The following is a 19,689-nucleotide window of genomic DNA, read 5'->3' on the forward strand; positions in this document are numbered from 1 at the left end:
AAATAAATTGAACCCCTATAAAAAAAAAGATATATATATATATATATATATATATTTTTTTTCATTGTAATAATAGGTTAGATTAGATGATGTCTATATTACATTAACCTTTTGCGGAACCTTTGGGTTCCGTGGAACCCTGGTTGAGAAACGCTGATATACATACATACACCACAAAATTCTTTTCCTCCTTATGTGTACAGTGGCCAAGTTCAAGCATACAACCACCTGACACTCATCCCAAACTGATATATTCACTAAAACTTTGTGGCATATACTTACAACTTTGGCTATCAACAATGGCTTTGTGTTTTTTAATCTCTGAGCGTGCCACCTTTAATTTCTTCTCCAGCTTTTCTGTCAAGAGGTGGTTGGATTTCTTCATCAGGAACTCATTCTGAGCTTTGTATTGGTTCAAACTCTTTAAGAGGCTTTCTTGTTTTACCTCCAATTCTTCTCGTTTCTTCTTCTCCTCCATTGCATTGGATTCTGTGATCTTTAATTTTTCCCTGCAAAAATCCATGCCCACCTTAAATATCAAATTTTCATTGCACCTAAAAATACAACAACTTAACAAAGTTTGTAAAGTATTCATGTTGCCTTGCTGACAGACAGGGATGATCAAAGAATGCCTAGATGGTTTGGCATATGGAAAGAATGAGTGAAGAAAAGTAACTTGTGGGGAATACCAAGAATGAAGTGGATGGATAGTATGACGGATTTTGTGTTGTTCAGTGAATAGTCACCAGGTGGCAGTGTTGTAGAGGTGCTAAGTGGAGTGCTGGGTCCCCAGTGTAAAGGAAGAGGTGACTAGAGCAAGACTGGTCTAATACACTGGATGCAAGAGGAATATCTGTTGAGCAAGGAAGGGAGAGGGCAAAAGATAGGTGTGAATGGAGAGCAATTGCAAATGAACAAGGAAATGATGTGGCCTTAAGGGATTCCTTCTTGTCTCTTTTGTATATTTTTCAAGTGAATGAAAGAGAGGGGGGATGTAATGAAGTTGTTCGGGTAAATCATCTCTGTCAGGTTCTGCTGTGGAGGTGCTGTGTCTTGCTGCATTGGCTCTGACCCAAGCAGTGTGGAAGGGACAACAAAAAGGTTTTTGAATGGGTGTGGAATGGGTGTGTGATGTGTATGTGCATTGAGTTGGTCACCCAACCCTTATATGGGGGAAAAGGCTAAGATGAGAGGGGGAAAGGGTGGTGGATGGGAGTGGAGTGGGTATGTACCTTTGACATGGATACCTCCCTTATAAGGGAAAAAAAGCTCTTGGTATATATAGACATACTGTATGCATGTATGTATGTATGTATGTATGTATGTATATATATATATATATATATATATATATATATATATATATATATATATATATATGCAATAAAAACATTAAGAATGTGTTTTATAAATGCAAGGTAACCGCTTTAGAAAATAAACAAATGGAGCAAAGTGCTTTCGTATATTACATCTTCAGTGTAAATTATAAAGAAAGAGGGTACAGCAAACATAATATAGTATGACAAGAGCATAAGGAACTACACTAGGAGAGGTAGTGGATGAATTGTCCAGGCGTGGGTCACATGTCCAGCATTCTTACATTTGGTAATTACGGGCTATTTGTAAGGAAATAGCCAATAATTACCAAGTGTAAGAATGCTGGACATGTGACCCACGCCCAGACAATTCATCCACTACCTCTCCTAGTGTAATTCCTTATGCTCTTGTCATATTATATTATATTTGCTGTACCCTCTTTCTTTGTCATTTACACTGAAGATGTAATATACGAAAGTGCTCTGCTCTGTTTATTTTCTAAGGTGGTTACCTTGCATATATATATATATATATATATACCTACTTGTATTTTATGGGACAAGAGCTATGATTGTAGTGACCTATTTTCGTATCTCTCCGCATCTAGTCTGTTCTTAAAATCTTGTATAGTTTTGGCACTCACTGTTTCCCTATTTAGTTTGTTCCAAACATCAATCACTCTGTGTTGGAAGCTATTCTTTTTCAAATCTCTTCCATAACTGTCCTTCTTTAGCTTCTTCTCGTGTCCTCTTATTTCTCTTCTGTCCCATTTTAATAAGTCGTCTCTATCAAGAACTTCCATCCCTTTCATAATTCTGTAAATGGTCAGCAAATCACCTCTTTCTCTTCTCTTTGTTCATATGTCAAATTTGAGTGTAGGTGTTATTTTTGTCGATGCTCTTAGAATTCTTTCTAATTTCCTTTTTTTTTTGTACTAGGTGCCCATAGTGTCGCAGCATACTCCAATTTAGTTCTTATCAGTGCAACCACTATCTTTTTTTTACCATTTCTTCATCCATGTAGTTGAAGGCCATTTTTATTGATCTTAATAAGTTAAAAGTCTCTCCAACCAATTTATTGACATGTTTATCAGGTGTCAAGTCACTTGAGATAATCATTCCCAGGTCCCTTTCTGAGTCAACTTTTTTGACTTTCTTGGTACCAATTTTATATTGACCCAAAATTCTATTTTTGCTCTTTCCAAATTACATTATACTATATTTCTTAATGTTAAAGTTCACTTCACACCTCTGACTCCATTCCTATATTTTGTCTAGGTCTTCTTGTAGCGATCTGCAATCTTCTTCTGTGCTTACTCTCGAGTAATTTAGCATCATCAGCAAAGAAGTTCATGTAACATTTCACTCCCTCATCCATATCATTTATATATATGGCAAACATTAAAGGAGCCAATACAGAGCCTTGTGGGATGCCACTTATCACATCTTCCCAGTTCAAGTTTATTACCACTCCCATTTTTCTCCCACTTATGAAATCTTTCATCCATTCCAGTAACTAACCTTGTATTCCTTTTATTATTTCAATTTTTCTTATTAGCTTTTTATGTGGTATTTTGTCAAATCTTCTGCAAGTCCAAGAAGGCACAATCTGCCCAGCCATCTCTTTCTTGTATTATCTCTATTAATCTTGAGTAAAAACATATTAAGTTTGTGGTACATGATCTTCCACTTCTAAAGCCAAATTGTTTAGGGTTTAGTATTTTATTCTCTTCCAAGTGTTTGATCCATTTGCTCCTGATAACCTTTTCGCATATTTTTGCGTGCTTGTAAGAGATACCAGTCTGAAGTTTGTAGGATCTTCTTTGTTTCCTCCTTTATTTATTAGCACGATGTTTGCATCTTTCCAATCTTGTGGTACCTTTCCTTCTTTGAGTGAGAAGTCTATTATCTTGTATAATTTGTCTGTTAGTTCATCTATACACTCTTTCAGTATCCAATTTGCAATTCCATCCAGTCCATGTGATTTCCTAACATCTAGATTTTTTATTTGGTCTCTTATTTCTTTCTGTGTTAACTTAATTTCTTTCATTTAAGGGGATCTTTCTTGTAGTCCATCTTCCTAAATTTGTGGACTCTCAATTGTAAAAATAGTCCTGAAATGTCTGATCATAATTTCAGCCATTTCTATGTCATCTATATATTCTTTATCTCCTTCATGCAGTTTTACAATTTCGTTTTTGTTTTTTAATTTATCACTTACACATCTGTAAAAGTGTAAAAGGTGGATTCTTGCATTTGTTTATAATATCCTTTTCATAGTTACTTTTTTCTTTCCTGTGTATGTTCACATATTCATTCTTAAGTTTTATATATGTTTGCCATTTGGATTTTCTTTTGTCTTTTTTCCATCTTTTCCAAGCTTTGTCTCTTCTGTCTTTAGCCTCACTGCACCTTTTGTTATACCAACACTTTATATAAATCTCTTTTTGCTTCTTCTTTGGTACATATTTATCAATTCCTTCCCTGTTCTTTTCTTTAAATATGTTCCATTTATCTTCCATCTTTGTTTCCTCTTTGGAAGATTTATCCCAGTTTCTGTTTTGGAATTTTTTTCTAAGTTGTACAAAATCTGTTTTGTTGTACATTAATCTTACTTCTCTATGTTTTTCATTCCTTCTCACACTGTTTTGTTCTTTTAATTCAAAATCTATTAGTATGTGGTCACTCTTCCCAATTGGTGTCTTGTACTCCATTTTGTTCACGATATCAGGTTCATGAGTGTGTGTGTGTGTATGTAAAAGAAGGGACCACATTTTTTTTTGCAAATTAATGGAGTTGGAGAAAGTGTATGACAGGACTGATAGAGAAGTGTTGTGGAATACATTGTTTGTTGTGAATCTATGGCAAAAGAGGAAACCATAAGCTAACAACATAATCTAACCAATATAAACTGCTCAAAATATCACTCTGGAACCTTACCGTAGAGGAAGAACTTCATGCAGCAAGTTGGTTAGCTGCTCATGCTGGTATTTCCATTCCCGCTGCTGGTCGTCATATGCCAACTGTAGCTCCACATTGCTTCTTCTTTCTCTTTCACGGTCATTATACAATTTACTGATGATATAAGGGGAAAAAAAAAAGTAAGACCTAAGAACTTTCAATGTATATTATTTCAAAACTGGCTAAGCATAATATTTTCTTGCACAAAAATCCACAAATTTAAAAAGATTTAATTCATAAAATCAATACATTCAATTTTGTAAGGCACCAATTTTGTGAGGACAAGAAATGGATCTGTTGAAAATTCAGGTACAAATTTTCTCATACTTACTCAGTTTTGGTAAGAAGATCAAGAAAGATTGTGTGCCATTCTTTGCTATTTTGTAGTTTCTGAAACAAGAAGTTGGGATTACTGTCCAATTGTAAAAGAATACTGCATGACTTAAGTACACAGGAGAATCACATAAGTGCCTAAAATATCAACTGCACAAAACTTGTGCGATCCATACTTTGTGCAGGGACTAGAAAACTCAAAGGATTACAAAGGCGGAGCATGTCAACAGGGGACTTTTTGGTCCATATCTAGGTCGGATGCGAAAAAAATCATAATAATGATAAATAAATAAATGAATAAATAAAAACTATAATAATGTAAATAATAAAATAAATAAATGCATAGGTATAGTTAAATAATAAACAAACAGGTAAAATAGTAAATAATAATAAAATGACATTAACAAATAATAAATAAGAATTAAGCGAATAATACTAAACAAACGGACAAATGATAACAAAACAAATACGCAAATAATGTAAAATAAATTATAATACTGAGTATGAAGAACCAAACCTAAAGTAGAACAGTAAAGTACAACCAGGATTTTAAGTATGTGTGCACCTGCTGTCAATCCACCTGAGACAGGATATACTGGATGGTTTATGTATATGGGAGGAAGATGAAATGGGATGACAAAAGATGAAGAGCAATAATCACAAGGGTGGCGTGGAGCACGCACCCAAAGGAGCGTAACTGTGACCGAAGTTGTCACCTATGTCCTATGTACTTGGACTGTTGGTGTAGGTATAGTCACTGCTAAGAACTGGAGTGAAGTGTGGATCTCAAACCCACAACTGGGAGATTGCAACTCATTCTTCCAGTTGCACCACCAATACAATTATAGGAGAGGGATCTACATATGAAGAATGTCAGAAGAGATGGAACTGGAAGAAAAAAAGTGTGGTTGGAATAAAGTAATAGGAATAAAAGACAGGAAAGCAAAGGGACACATGAATATGAGATATAATGGATACACTATAGATAGCACAGAGGTGACACAAAAGGGGAAAATGTCAAAGGTGACACACAGAGGAAAACAAATGGGAGTAGGGATGCGGGTAAGGAGTGGGACAGCACATTTAGTGCAAGGCAAAAGCAGGATGTTCTCAAACTGCAAACAAAATACCTCAGAAATGTCAGTCAATTCTATTCATCTTTAAGGAACCTCTAGCTGATAATGAGTGAGCTCTCAGATAGTGAAGGATTTCCTTCTGACAAATATACAAAGGATTACAGAGGAAGAGCACATTGACAGGAGACCTTTTGTTCGATAACTGGGCTTGACAACTTGACCCATTATTTCTCATCTGATTTATATTGAGTGTGAAAATTTCACCACTTTTGATGTTGTCATATCCTTTTAAAATCTTGACGACTTGTATCGTCACCTGAATCCACATTTTTTCAGGGAAAATAGATTCATAGGGAAAACTGATTCATACGCAGTTTTCATATGATTTATTCCTGATATTTGGAGTCAGTTTTATGGCTCACTACTGTACTTTTACTAATCTGTCAATGTCTTAAATGAAATTTAGTGACCAGACATTGCATGTTCCAAATGTGGATGTATCAATGATCTATATAGTTGGTTGATGACTGATGAACTTTTGGGGAAAAAAAAAAAAAGTGCAATATATAGTAAGTTTGTGTTTACTGCAATAATCATACAAAAGTTTGAGATATAAGATATAATCCAATGCCTGTCTATTTTTCTTTCCCTGATGTTACAGGGCAATCACATTCAACAGAGCAAAACCTTTAGCCTTTATGGATACACTCAACCCATTTAATCTGTTTAACCTGAGCTGACAGGCAGCGATGCCTAACAGAAGTCTGGTAAAGAACCTGAGCTGACCGATCTTATTTATATTTCTTATGGATGGTGATATTTAATTATACTCTGATCAAAGAATCTCCCTTTTGGTTTTGACTGGTTAAACAACCACTCAGAGGAGTGGAAGACCTTACAGTCCCTTCGTTTCTACTTTTACTATGCCTCTGACTTGCCACATGCATGGCTTAATTCATTTTTGTCTTGAGTTTCATAACAGAAACCTGCAGTCCCACAGTGGCTGACAGCATCTTCAGATTATCCCACACATCTTTCGGAGATGAAACTTTGGATTGCTGTCTGTTATATTAGTGTGGGGGACTTTCTTTGTTATATACTGGCTGAAATTGGTAGGGGGAGGTTTGCAGTTGCTGGTTTTCAGCTCTTCATGTGTGAAAAATGCAAGAAATACATAAGTTGCGAAGAACCCTTTTTGAAACTTATGCTGGTACTCTATGAGATCATGAAGTAATGGGACCTGATCAGTTGTTGCAATGACTGGATCCATTTCAACTGCACAAAGCTTCCTCTATACCAGTTGATGTGCTTAATTCACACCAGTAGAAGGTTCACATGACTTATTGAAATGGGACAATGGAAAAACAAGAGGACACGAAAAGAAACTAAAAAATGATAATTACAGAAGAGATCTGAAAAAATAGCTTCCCACACAGAGTGATAGATACTTGGAACAAATTAGACAAAGAAACAGTGTGTGCAAACACTATTCAAGATTTTAAGAAAAAACTTGATGCTGAGAGATACAAAGACAGGTCACCACAAGCATAGCTCCCTTCCTGTATAATACAACTAGCTAAATAGATTCAACAGTGACTGGGAGATCAAAGATGCCAAGGAAGCCCAAGCTGCCATAGATTGGCAGGTGAAGATAAGAACAAAATCTGCTATCCAGAGAGCCTAAGAAGCCATAGATTGGCAATCAGAATGAGACATTGGGGATGAAAAGAAGAGTGCTGTGAATTATTAATATTTGCAGCCGATGGTAGATAACTCACCTGAGGGCATCAAAACACAGACCTACACCTCTGTCTGGCAAATAGGCATAAAAGTCTAGACCCAACCCACCACATGATCAATGGAGAGTCCCCTGTCACAGGCAACATTAACAGTACCAACAATGAGAATAACATTAACAATGGGAGAAGTAACAGCCGTAGTACCAGTGCCACTGGCAGTAGGCCTAGTGAAAATGGAAGACAAAAGTAAAAGTAACTTCCATCACAAAAGACACCCAGATAGAAACCAAGAGCAAAAGAAAACCTGCTACTACTATCTAAGAAAGTTGCAAACACTACATTAGCAGGAAAGGCCTGCCCAAAACTTCTAAAACATGGTCTGATTATTTCCACCCAAAAATATGCTACTAGTCCCTCAATGAAGGTGTGTGCAGTAGAAACAATTGTACCTGTACCTATCCACAAGGCGCCAAAAAAATAAGAGTGAATCAAAAAGAGACAAAACTATATGAGCCAAGAGGAGCACCAGCAGGGAACCAGACCTCTGAGCAGGAAAGCATCAACAAGAATGAAAATGAAACAAGACATTTTTAGATGCCACACAAAACCAAATGTAAACACTCTTCAGGTCCAAATTGGGCAGATCTTTCTGTCCATACAGCAGCAAAACAGAGTGCAACAACAAATAGTAACAGCAGGGGCATCAACACAAGCAGTGAGAAGTGCAGTACCTTACCACATCCAGTGGAACCCACTCCAACAGTGGACAGTAACAGCACCAACCCACACAGTGCATTAAACAGCAACTCTGCAGGCCTTGAACAATATCTAATGTGTAACATACAGGGCCTCTAACCCATGAACAATCAGACAAAAGTGGCATACATAGATGAATTTGCAAAAGAAAAATACTATATATTCCTTGGGTTTACCAAAACACACTTAAATGGGGACATATCAAACGAGGAGGTGAGACTGGTAAATCATACTCTGTACCACACAGACAGGAAGGGTAAGAGCCATGGGGTTGTGGCAATATACCTCAGGGGCGACACTGCCCCAAATTCAAGTGTTGTATTCCTTCTCAGATGGCACAAATGAATTGATCATTATAATTGTACCCACAATCAACCATGTGGTTACACTAATGCATTAACCACCAAATTCTGAGACAGAAAAATGTTAAATAATAGCTTCAAAGATAACAAAAAACCTAGCAGAAAGTGATACCATTTATGTATTTATCATTATGACTTTTTTCGCATCCGACCTAGATACGAACCATAAGGTCTCCTGTCGGCATGCTCTGCCTTTGTAATCCTTTGTAATATTAGGGGATTTTAACTTTCTGATAATCAGTTGGGCAAACAGATGCATTAGTGGAGGGACAGCAAATGACCAAACTCAGGCAAGTGAGCTAATAAGGTAGGTGCACACGATTTGGCGAGCGGTGCCATCATTGCAGATGTAATGTTTACACTGCCATCTTTTCTGATCTGTTCAAATAGGTATGCCTCAGTTTGAATGTTTGTAGCGTTCAGTGTATGTGCAGGATTTTCAAGTTGATTTGCTGTTCTGCAAGAGTATGCCCAGTTCTTCAAAAACAAAAAATTTCACTGATTTAAATGCAAATTTGGTTATTAGCCATGGCAAATTAGTTTTCCAAGTAGAAATCTAAAGGTAAGGCACCTATATATGAATATTTTAATGTGATATTCATATTTTTTAGCCTATTTTCTCCCGGAAATGAGCAACTTTAAGATTGTTGGTAATGTGACAGCTGTACCTTGACACTGGATATGCCTATTTCACATACAGGTACTGATATTCTCCGAAACTTAGTCTTGTTTATTTACACATGACATGCCAGAGATACTACTAGTAGTAGTCGTAGAGAGGGTGTTGTTCACAAATAATACTTACATTGTTATGGTATGAATTCTAAGATGTTGGATAGGCTATGCTATGCCTATTACACAGCCGGCTATGGCTATGCTAGCAAGTATATGAAACAACTATTAATAATATGGTCCGTATTCCATGTCATGGACCATGTCCATGTATTCGGTCCATGAAATCATCGAAAGCATGTTGGTATTTGACTGCCTTCCTGTCTTTGATTCTCTTCCACCTTTCCTTATTGACTGTATGAAAATTATGTCTTAGGTGTGTTTCAGAAATGTAAGTCAAATCATCCTGATATATGATGCTAAGGCAATCTCGGATGTTTTACATGAAAAATATGGATCCTTCTGTTTCTGCTTTTGTCCATGATGGTGACTCAATCGTATAACAACTTGAATGGTTAACTGTTCTGGATTCAATGACCTCAGCTGCTCCAGAAAACCAGCAGAATCTTCTGCCCAATTGATAGGGCCTTTGACCATTTCTTGTGGCTCTTCATGACTTAAAGCCATCTGAAAAATGTTTCCTAGCGGTAAAACCTGATAATCCAAAATGTATTTTTAGCAGCAAATGCACAGCAGTGTCATTAACAACAATCTTGAATTTGCTTATTAAAAAAAAAAAAAAAAAAGAAAAAAAAAAAAAAAAAAAAAAAAAAAAAAAAAACTACTATCACATTAAAAAGTGCATATATAGCCTTAGCCCTTACCTTTAGATTGCCTCTCGGTACACTAACAAGTCAGTACTACAACTATCCTAAGACCTGACTTAAATCTACATTGAAATCAGTGAATTATTCTTTAAACCAATTTACTGAAATAGAAAAATGAATAAAGTATTTTTACTTTCAAAGGAGTTATTTTGTTTAATCATGTCAATTGGGCCAGTGGTTTGGATCTTATGGATGATTATCTCTAAAATGACAATAGTTGCCATAGCAACATGATAGGTGTTCGTAAGAGTAGAATAAAAGGAAGGTCCTACATATTTTTTTAACATGCTCAGGTGATTTGTTGACCCATAAAACCTTCACATGCCAAGTTACATGTCAATTGGGCTAGTGGTTTGGATTTTATGGATGATTATCTCTAAATTGGCAATAGTTGCCATGGCAACATGAGAAATTTTAGTAAGAATAGCATAAAAGGAAGGTCCTGCATTGTATTTGACATGCTCAGATGATTTGTTGACCCATAAAACCCTCACATGCCAAGGTGCATGTCAACTAGGCCAGCAGTTTGGATTTTATGGATGATTATCTCTAAATTGGCAACTTAATTGTTGGCATGAAAATGCAATTTTGGTATGATGCAGATGTCCCACATTGTTTCTGACATAGCCATGTGATTTGTTGACCCATAAACCCCAATTATTCCAAATTTTGTTAAAATTGGATCTGTGGTTTAAAGTTTATTTGTATTTCTTTACCAAAATCTTGACAAATTACCACCCTTAAATCTCACACTTTATGGTAGTCTAGCCAAAAATTCAGAATAGAAAAATAAAAAATTGTATCTCCTTTATTTTTCAAGCTACTTAAAAAAAAATAGAAAGTATTTTGTTTCTAATGAAATGGTCTTTCATGTGCAACAAGAATTTAAGAGTTAAACCAAATTTGAAAATTTTGTGCTCATACCTAAACAAGGCCACATGACAACCATCACTTCGATCTGAGAATAAGGGAACCAACAGATGCCAAAAAATCCTAGATCTGATATTCATGAATGACAGTTTCATTGATGAAATTTCTGGGGAGCACCAATCCGTTAAATCCAGGGCAACATGAGTCCTGTAACTAGGTTTTGCCTCTAACAACTCCTGGACCACCACACATATTGAATGACGTAATCATGGGGAGAAATGTGGTCGTAGTCTACTTACACTTTGTAAAGGCATTTGATAAAATGGACCACGGTGCACTCCTACACAAAATGAAAATCAATGGAATCCCTGGTAGAATAGGGGTCTAGATAGGTGAATACCTATATCAATAATGAGTAATTTCCACTAATAATGACTGCCAGTTGTTGAAAACACATCAAAGCCAACAGGAAAAAATATTTTTGGAGGTTGTGATAGCTAGGTCAATATGAAAATGGAATTCCTGATATTTGAGCTAAAGTAGTTCTCATGGGATGGAAAAAGTCGCTATGAGTATAATGCAATTTGATTTATCCATCTAGCTGTCCTAGTTCTCGAGATATTGCATTTTGAATGGAATTAAATCGGGCCTATTTTGTCCGAGGAAATCGGGCCGAAACGTGCGGTCTGACTGATCGCCGATCAAACGTAAACAATGACGGTTTTTACTGACAGGCACAATTTTATATAAAAAATTAGCATATGGTTGCATTATTTGACATATTTTCTATAAGATGTGTGATTTCCATGTAATTTGATCATATAATTACGTTTTTATCCTCTGCAAAATTACCCACCACAGCTACGAATACCGTAAAATTACATGAAAACCACACATTTTAAAGAAAATAATTTGAATAATTCAATTATATGCAAGGTATTACGCTAATAACCCAATAGTAACAAACTTAATAGTGTAGTTTGATCCATACCACCAGTGATCATAGATAGCGGGCAGGACGAATCGTAGCTGTGGTCCGTAATATTACGGAGGATGAAAACGTAACTTCTCTTCGATCAAATTACATGAAAATCACACATTTTAAAGGAAATATTTAAAATAATTCAACTATAAGTCTATTACACTAATAACATAATAGTAAGAAACTTAATAGAGTGAAGTTTGGTCCATATCACCAGTGATAGATAAGATGGCGGGATGGATGTTGATGTTGTTATCCGATAATCCGACCCGATAGAAAAAAAAACTAATTTAAACAACCAATTTCTCAGCTCTACCGTAACATACTGACTTTATTTTGGTATTAGAATAATCCACGATACTAGTAGTTTTTGTTCATTATGGTCAGTTGTCCGCATGATAAATTTGTTAGCTCATTTTTTACGTTGAAACATATACCAATTTTTGATCTACTGCTGAATGCAGGCCGCCATGTTTATCTAATGTTTTTATTGACCGACATGTAACTGATGATGTGAATGTTTGAAATTTATTACGATCGTAGTAAATACACTCGCACAACATTTTTATTAATTAAATTTTCCGCGGTATGTAAATTTGGCCGTTTGAACGGCGTGCGCATAAAATGACGCGCTATTGTGCTCGTCATCGACGATGGCGCCTCTGGTGGTGTTTGACCTACCTAGTTGTGATTTATATTGTATGGAAATGCAATTTTACCAAATAGCACTGCAAGCTAATCAATCAATCCATTGCCCTGGTCCTTCTAGCAGAAAACTCACATAAGGCCCTGCAAGTCATTTCTTGTAAACCTCAGGATTGTCTTTGTCAGATAGTTATAGTATACAATAATAATTATAATACAACTTAACTCCAACTTCCAATGACAATCCAGACATGTCACTTTTACTTACTTTTTCTACCACTTCACACCTACTGCACTCATATTTCTGTGGTTCTGTGCAGTTTTCTTTAGGTTCACTGACATTATATCCATCCCCTTCCTGTGAATCAGGAAGGTACTGCTTTTCCCTCGTGGAGTCATCCTTCACAACTTGAAATGCTGACGATGTTACAGTGTTTGGCAGGAATCTATTAGCGTTCTCTTCCATGCCTATGATTTCCTTGGTCACTGTGTAATCTTCCAGTTCCCTCTGGTTCCTTTATTTAGTAAGGAGGACATAGGTACGTATTTCCTCTTCCTTAACCTCAACACACAGCATAAACACAGATCTACCCTGCACTGTTTACCAAATTTTGATTACGGGGAGATCAGACCAATCAAAACTTAGTTTCATTCTTTACGGAGTTAAGGTTCAGATTCGAGGTATCTTGCCTTTATATCGGCACACCTCTGTATGTAAGCTATTTACAACGTTTATTGTTTAAGAAGCGCTTCGATTTTGTTTTAGTTTTATTTGTTTGTTTTCATTATTTATACCCTTCTCGCTGTCCTCATCTTTTCTCATATTTTCCGTAGAATGAGTAAATCATCTTATTTACGTTCTACATTTGTTCTCTCGAATAAGAATTTCCCTAATACTACTTTACCGTAGTTTTAGTTTTTATTTAAGTATCTACTCTTACTCATTTGTTCTAGTCCCTTGCAGTGTTACAATGGAGGGATTTGAAGTTGTATCAGTTTCTGTTGTTTATGATTTATCGTTCACCAAACGTTGGTAATTTCCTTACATTGACAAACAATAATAAGTAGCGTTAAACAAATTAGTGATATATTCATTACAAATAAACGAAACAAATAAACAGTAGAATTTTGTTAGTTTTATAAGGTATATATTCATGAAAATCAATCGTTTATGAATTGAGTGTATCCCTGGATTACTAGACATAAGAAATGTAAATTTATGTGGACACCACAGCCCGCGAAAATATAAATACCCATTATGATTATGTGATTCCAAGTGGCACACGTCTAGTAATCCAGGGTTAATATAAATTGAAGAAGTTAGTGAATATGGATTATTGATTAAAAATATTAGTACTGTGCCATAATTTTTTTTAAGGGCCAACTCAAGTTAACTTCTCTGTATATGAATACTAGTTCATACTAAAGATGTATCGGATGTCAAATTTCAGACATCTGCGGATGCGGATGTATATGTGGATATCATTTTGCGGATGCAAATGTGAATGCGGATATCAGTCTACTAAAATGCGGATGCGGAAATCAAAATATGACATCCTCGCGGATGCGGATGCGGATGTTTTTACGTCAAACGTTCTCACCAAAAGGACCCCCTTAAAAAAAAAAAAAAAAAACTTTCAGTGTCAGACCATGCAGACAGGAGAAGTAACAAATAAAAACAAGGTGGGAGAACCAAAACACTGCCAAATGAGTTCGAATGGTGTCTTAATAGTTGATACTTCTCTCATTGAAAGTATTTAAGTCACAGGAGAACGTAAATACAGACGCACCCTGAAAATACTCAGCAACATTCCTTTGCTTAGCATCTGTCTTTGCTTTTTGCAAAGGTGTTTTTTTCTATATTTATTTTTTCTTCCAACTTCTTTGTCTCTTTTGCCATTAACTCATCAAACTGTTCTTTATGCACTGATTTCAAGTTGTTTTTCAAAGATGCAGTTCCACGCCCCTTTCGTGAATAATCTTTCTTGCACAACAGACACTGTGCTAGGTCACTTGACTTGCTCATAAAATATTTCCACACTTCACTGCTATGTGACGCCATTTTTCAGCTGCTGTAGCAGTCAGCACAGAACAATAAGGCTTTGTAAACTTGATTATAATATCCTTTTAAACCATCACTGGCAAACTGTATTATCAGCGAGGAGCAAGCAAGGAAGGAGCAGTACTTCTTCCTTCGAAGGCAAACTCTTACCAAACTGATGACCTAGCTGCCAGTGTACTGTGTAGGACTTATGCTCAGAATGCCAGTTTACAACTTATGGATCAGTATTATAAATTTTCGAGATGCTTAGCAAACGAGAAAAGAAAATTACTTTATTCTAATGCTTCATTGCATTAAATTCTAGTAAGAAATACATCGAAAAGCCCTCTATAACAGTAATAATGATAATAATAATAAAACAATAGCTAATATTACCCTTCCTCTGTGAAAATCTTTTCATCGGCAACTCACTGTATCAGGGGAAACAGGCGACAACAGGAAAACTCGTGCGATAAGAAGAGCTCAGCGCTGCCGGTTCATATTTTTAAATATTATTATTTGTATAATTATGGAAACATTCGCATTAAAAGTATTTAAGGAAGAAACACTAAATTCTACCATGTGAAGTGGGAATAAGGTCTAAGACTGCAATGTACGACGTTACGCAGCCACACGACACACACATTACAATCTCTCTCACTCTCTCTCTCTCTCTCTCTCTCTCTCTCTCTCTCTCTCTCTCTCTTCAGCAGTAAGGTATCGGGGTGAAGGTGACAAGCAAGGGTGATAAGCTTCCTCTCTATCTCCCTCTTCACCCTCCTCACACACACACACACACACACACACACACACACACACACACACACACACACACACACACACTTTCAACGAACGGACGGCTTGACGAACGCTCTGAAGAAAAGTGCAGATTGAGGATACCAACGCAAAGAGAAGTGCCTTTTTGTATTTGCAGGGGGGGGGGAATTGCTCGTGAGGTAGTGGGAAAGTAAGGAAAGAGGAGAGGGGGAGGGATTACTGGGGAAATGGAAGGTAATGAGGATGTGGAGGACTTGGCCCAGGCAGACGGGCGGAAGGTCAACATGAAACGACCACCGGATGACGAAATGGCAAATAAAAATGTAAAGATTAGAAGTATAGAGAGGAGAAATACAGTAGAAAGTGACGAGAATATGTTCCAGGGATTTAAAGAGGGTGGGGGGGACACAACCCCCCCCAGACTGATAAGACTAGAGGAGAGAGTTGATAAGGTGATCGAGGACTTGGAACGTAAGTTAGGTAATGTAGGCTCCATTCTCCAAAGAATTGAAAGATTGGAACAACTAGAGAAGGCTAACAGAAACTTAACTGAAGAAGTAGAGGACCTAAAAAGACAGTTAGGAAATGTAAAGGAGGAGAATGAGAAATTGAAGAAGAATAGTAATGAAAACAGTGAGAAAATAGCTACAGAAGCTAAAAATTGGAGAATAACTCAAGAAGGGAATAAGGTTTCATTCACTGACATAGTCAAACAGCAATTGAAAGAACATAATGAAGACTCAGTTATTAAAGTGATGAGACAGAAGGAGAATATAGTAAGAGAATTAGCTGACAAAAAGAAATGTATAATTATATTAGGAATGGAAGAGAAACATAACCCAGATAGAACCGCAAGAATCAAGGAGGAAAATGAAAGGGTAAGCAGTTTATTAAAATTAGTCCAGGAAGATGAACCAGAAATTATAAAGGAAATTGAGGAAAAATTCAGACTCGGAAAATATAGTACAGATAAGACCAGACCAATTAAGATTAAATTCAGGTCACAAACAACGGCAGAGAAAATTCTATCCAAGACAGGGAAACTAGCAACAAATGATCAATATAAAAAGGTATGGATAAAAAGAGAAATGAATAAGGAGGAAAGAGAGGCAGAAAAGCAGAAAAGAATTGAAGCTAAGGCAAAAAACGAGGAAAGAACGGAGTCAGAGAAAGAGAGATTCTATTGGAGAGTAGTGAACATGAAAATAAAGCAGTTCGACATACTAAAGAAAAACATAAGGGAAACAGAGAACACAATGGAAGTGGCAGAAAACTAAGAGTGTCTTACACAAATATAGATGGATTGATAACAGGATTGAATGAACTGAATGATTATTTGAAAGAAAAAGAACCGGACATAATGGGAATTGTAGAAACAAAATTAAAAGGCCCACTACCACCCAACAGTGTAGGACATGATACATACAATTATTGGATTAGAAACAGAGAGAAAAAACAAGGGGGTGGAGTTATGTTCCTGACAAAGAAGGATATAAACGTGAAAGGTGTGGATAAAAAGAGAAATGAATAAGGAGGAAAGAGAGGCAGAAAAGCAGAAAAGAATTGAAGCTAAGGCAAAAAACGAGGAAAGAACGGAGTCAGAGAAAGAGAGATTCTATTGGAGAGTAGTGAACATGAAAATAAAGCAGTTCGACATACTAAAGAAAAACATAAGGGAAACAGAGAACACAATGGAAGTGGCAGAAAACTAAGAGTGTCTTACACAAATATAGATGGATTGATAACAGGATTGAATGAACTGAATGATTATTTGAAAGAAAAAGAACCGGACATAATGGGAATTGTAGAAACAAAATTAAAAGGCCCACTACCACCCAACAGTGTAGGACATGATACATACAATTATTGGATTAGAAACAGAGAGAAAAAACAAGGGGGTGGAGTTATGTTCCTGACAAAGAAGGATATAAACGTGAAAGGTGTCATATATGGAAAGAATACAGTAGAGATGATTATGATAGAAGTGGAAGACCGAGATAAGAAGAGCAGAAAATTTGTGATCAACTATGTGCCTCCGAAAACAGCCTCATGGGAGGAGAATGAACATAAAAGTATGTTAGAGGACACAAAGATAGCATTAACTAAAATAATGGAAGACGGAGGAAGAATAGTTATGATGGGCGACTTTAATTGCAAAGAAATCTGCTGGGAAGAAATGACAGTAAAGAGTGGTGATGACTCATGGGGAAATGCTCTACTTGAGATGATTACTGACCATTCAATGACACAATGGATACAAGAGAACACTAGGTATAGAAATGAAGAAGAACCATCGAGGCTAGACTTAATAATTACATCTGAACCTAGAATAGTGGACAAGATTGAATATAAAACACCAATAGGTAAAAGTGACCACATATTGATTGAACTGGAACTTAATGAAGAAAAATATATGAAAAGAAATGAACAATATAGAAAAGGAAGAATGATGTATGAAAAAACAAACTTTGATAAAATAAGAGAATTCTTCCAACAAGAAAACTGGGAAGAAATATACAAAGAAGAAACATCAGTGGAAGAGATATGGAATATTTTGACAAAAATTTACAAAGAAGGAGTGGAAAAGTATGTCCCAAGACAAAAACAAGAAAAAGAATATGTAAAATGCTGGTACAACAAAAGTTGTAGGGAGTTAAAAGACAAAAGAGACAAAGCCTGGACCGGATGGAAAAAAGACAGAAGACCTGAAAAATGGAAAATATATACTGGTTATAGAAATGAATATGTACAAAAGTGCAGAGAGGAAAAAAGAAAATATGAAAAAGATGTTATAGAAAAGTGTAAAGATCAACCAAAACTATTCTACAGATTTGTAAACAATAAACTGAAAAACAAACAAGACTTGGAGAAATTAAGACAAGGGGGAGTTGAATACACTGAGGAAATGGAAATGGCAGAAATTATGAACAAACATTTTAAATCAGTGTTTACAAGGGAAAATATACAACCTGAAGAGATTGAGTGGAAGGAAAAAGTCCCCCCTATGGAAGAAATAGAAGTAACGAAGAATGAAATATTGACACACTTGGGTAATTTTGATGTCAGAAAATCGCATGGGCCAGATGAAATAGCAAACTGGATTCTGAAAGAATGTAGGAATGAACTGGCAGACAAAATACATAGCATAATAAGCAGTTCCTTAAAAGAAGGAAAAGTTCCAGAAGATTGGAAAAAAGCAAATATAGTACCTATATATAAAGGAGGAAATAAAGAAGAACCTACCAACTATAGACCAGTCTCTCTAACAAGTACAATAGCAAAAATATGTGAAAGAATTATCAAAAGTAGATGGGTAAAATACTTGGAAAAAAACAACGTACTAAATCCAAGGCAATTTGGATTCAGACAAGGACGATCATGCGTCACCAATTTAATATGTTTCTATTCAAGGCTAATAGATATAATACAAGAAAGAGATGGATGGGCTGATTGTGCATTTCTAGACCTAAAAAAAGCTTTTGACAAAGTACCACATAAGAAGTTGCTTAAGAAATTAGAATATGAAGGAGGAATACAAGGTAAATTGCTAAATTGGATGGAAGACTTTTTGCAAGAAAGAAAAATGCGAGTAGTGATAAGAGATCAGCACTCAAAATGGAATGAAGTAATAAGCGGTGTCCCGCAGGGAACAGTTCTGGCCCCAATAATGTTTGCTATATATATTAATGATATGGATGAAGGAATTGAAAGCTATATGAGCTTCTTTGCAGATGATGCAAAATTACTGAAAAGAGTGAAAACTGAAGAAGATTGTGAATCACTACAGAGAGATCTAAATAAAGTACAAGAATGGAGTAGGAAGTGGGAGATGGAGTTCAATACAAAAAAGTGTAGTATAATGGAATTTGGAAAAAGCAAAAACAGAATAACAGGATCATATAATTTGGGAGAAGAAGGAATAAAAAGAGTAGAAAATGAGAGGGACCTGGGAGTCATTGTTATGAATAATATGTCACCTGAGAAACATATAAATAAGATTTTTGGAGAAACTTATAATTTAATAAGAACAATCAAAGTGGCATTTACATACCTGGATGAAGAAATGGTGAGGAAAATCCTAGTCACCCTGATAAGACCAAGATTGGAATATGCAGCAACGATATGGTCACCAAGTACAAAAAAATGTATAAAAAAACTTGAAAGAATACAAAGAGCAATTACTAAACTGGCACCAACACTCTCAAAACTATCATATGAAGAGAGACTACAAAAACTTAAACTACAGACACTAGAGCAAAGAAGAGAGAGAGGAGATTTGATAGCTATTTACAGAATCATGAAAGGCATAGAAATTACTGATAGAGAGAATCT

The 19,689-nt window shown here is 35.9% G+C and overlaps 1 protein-coding gene across 2 annotated transcripts in view; it reads right to left on the reverse strand.

Annotated features, from left to right (window-relative positions):
• LOC143025614 (uncharacterized) overlaps positions 1–13,242 on the reverse strand; it is a 42,819-nt gene extending 29,577 nt beyond the window's left edge. The window contains exons 1-4 of one of the 2 annotated variants that reach the window (XM_076185558.1): positions 12,808–13,242; positions 4,609–4,667; positions 4,257–4,391; positions 283–509 (exon numbers count right to left, since the gene is read on the reverse strand). In XM_076185558.1, coding sequence (XP_076041673.1) covers positions 283–509; positions 4,257–4,391; positions 4,609–4,667; positions 12,808–13,005 — 619 coding nt within the window. In that variant the 5' untranslated portion in view covers positions 13,006–13,242. Of the gene's footprint in view, positions 1–282; positions 510–4,256; positions 4,392–4,608; positions 4,668–12,807 lie in introns of those variants that run through there. The other variant, XM_076185559.1, reaches the window with a different exon arrangement.
• Between the last annotated feature and the right edge of the window lie 6,447 nt (positions 13,243–19,689).

Source organism: Oratosquilla oratoria, chromosome 5, assembly GCF_046742065.1.
Source record: "Oratosquilla oratoria isolate Oo_2021 chromosome 5, ASM4674206v1, whole genome shotgun sequence".
Classification (NCBI taxonomy): domain Eukaryota; kingdom Metazoa; phylum Arthropoda; class Malacostraca; order Stomatopoda; family Squillidae; genus Oratosquilla; species Oratosquilla oratoria.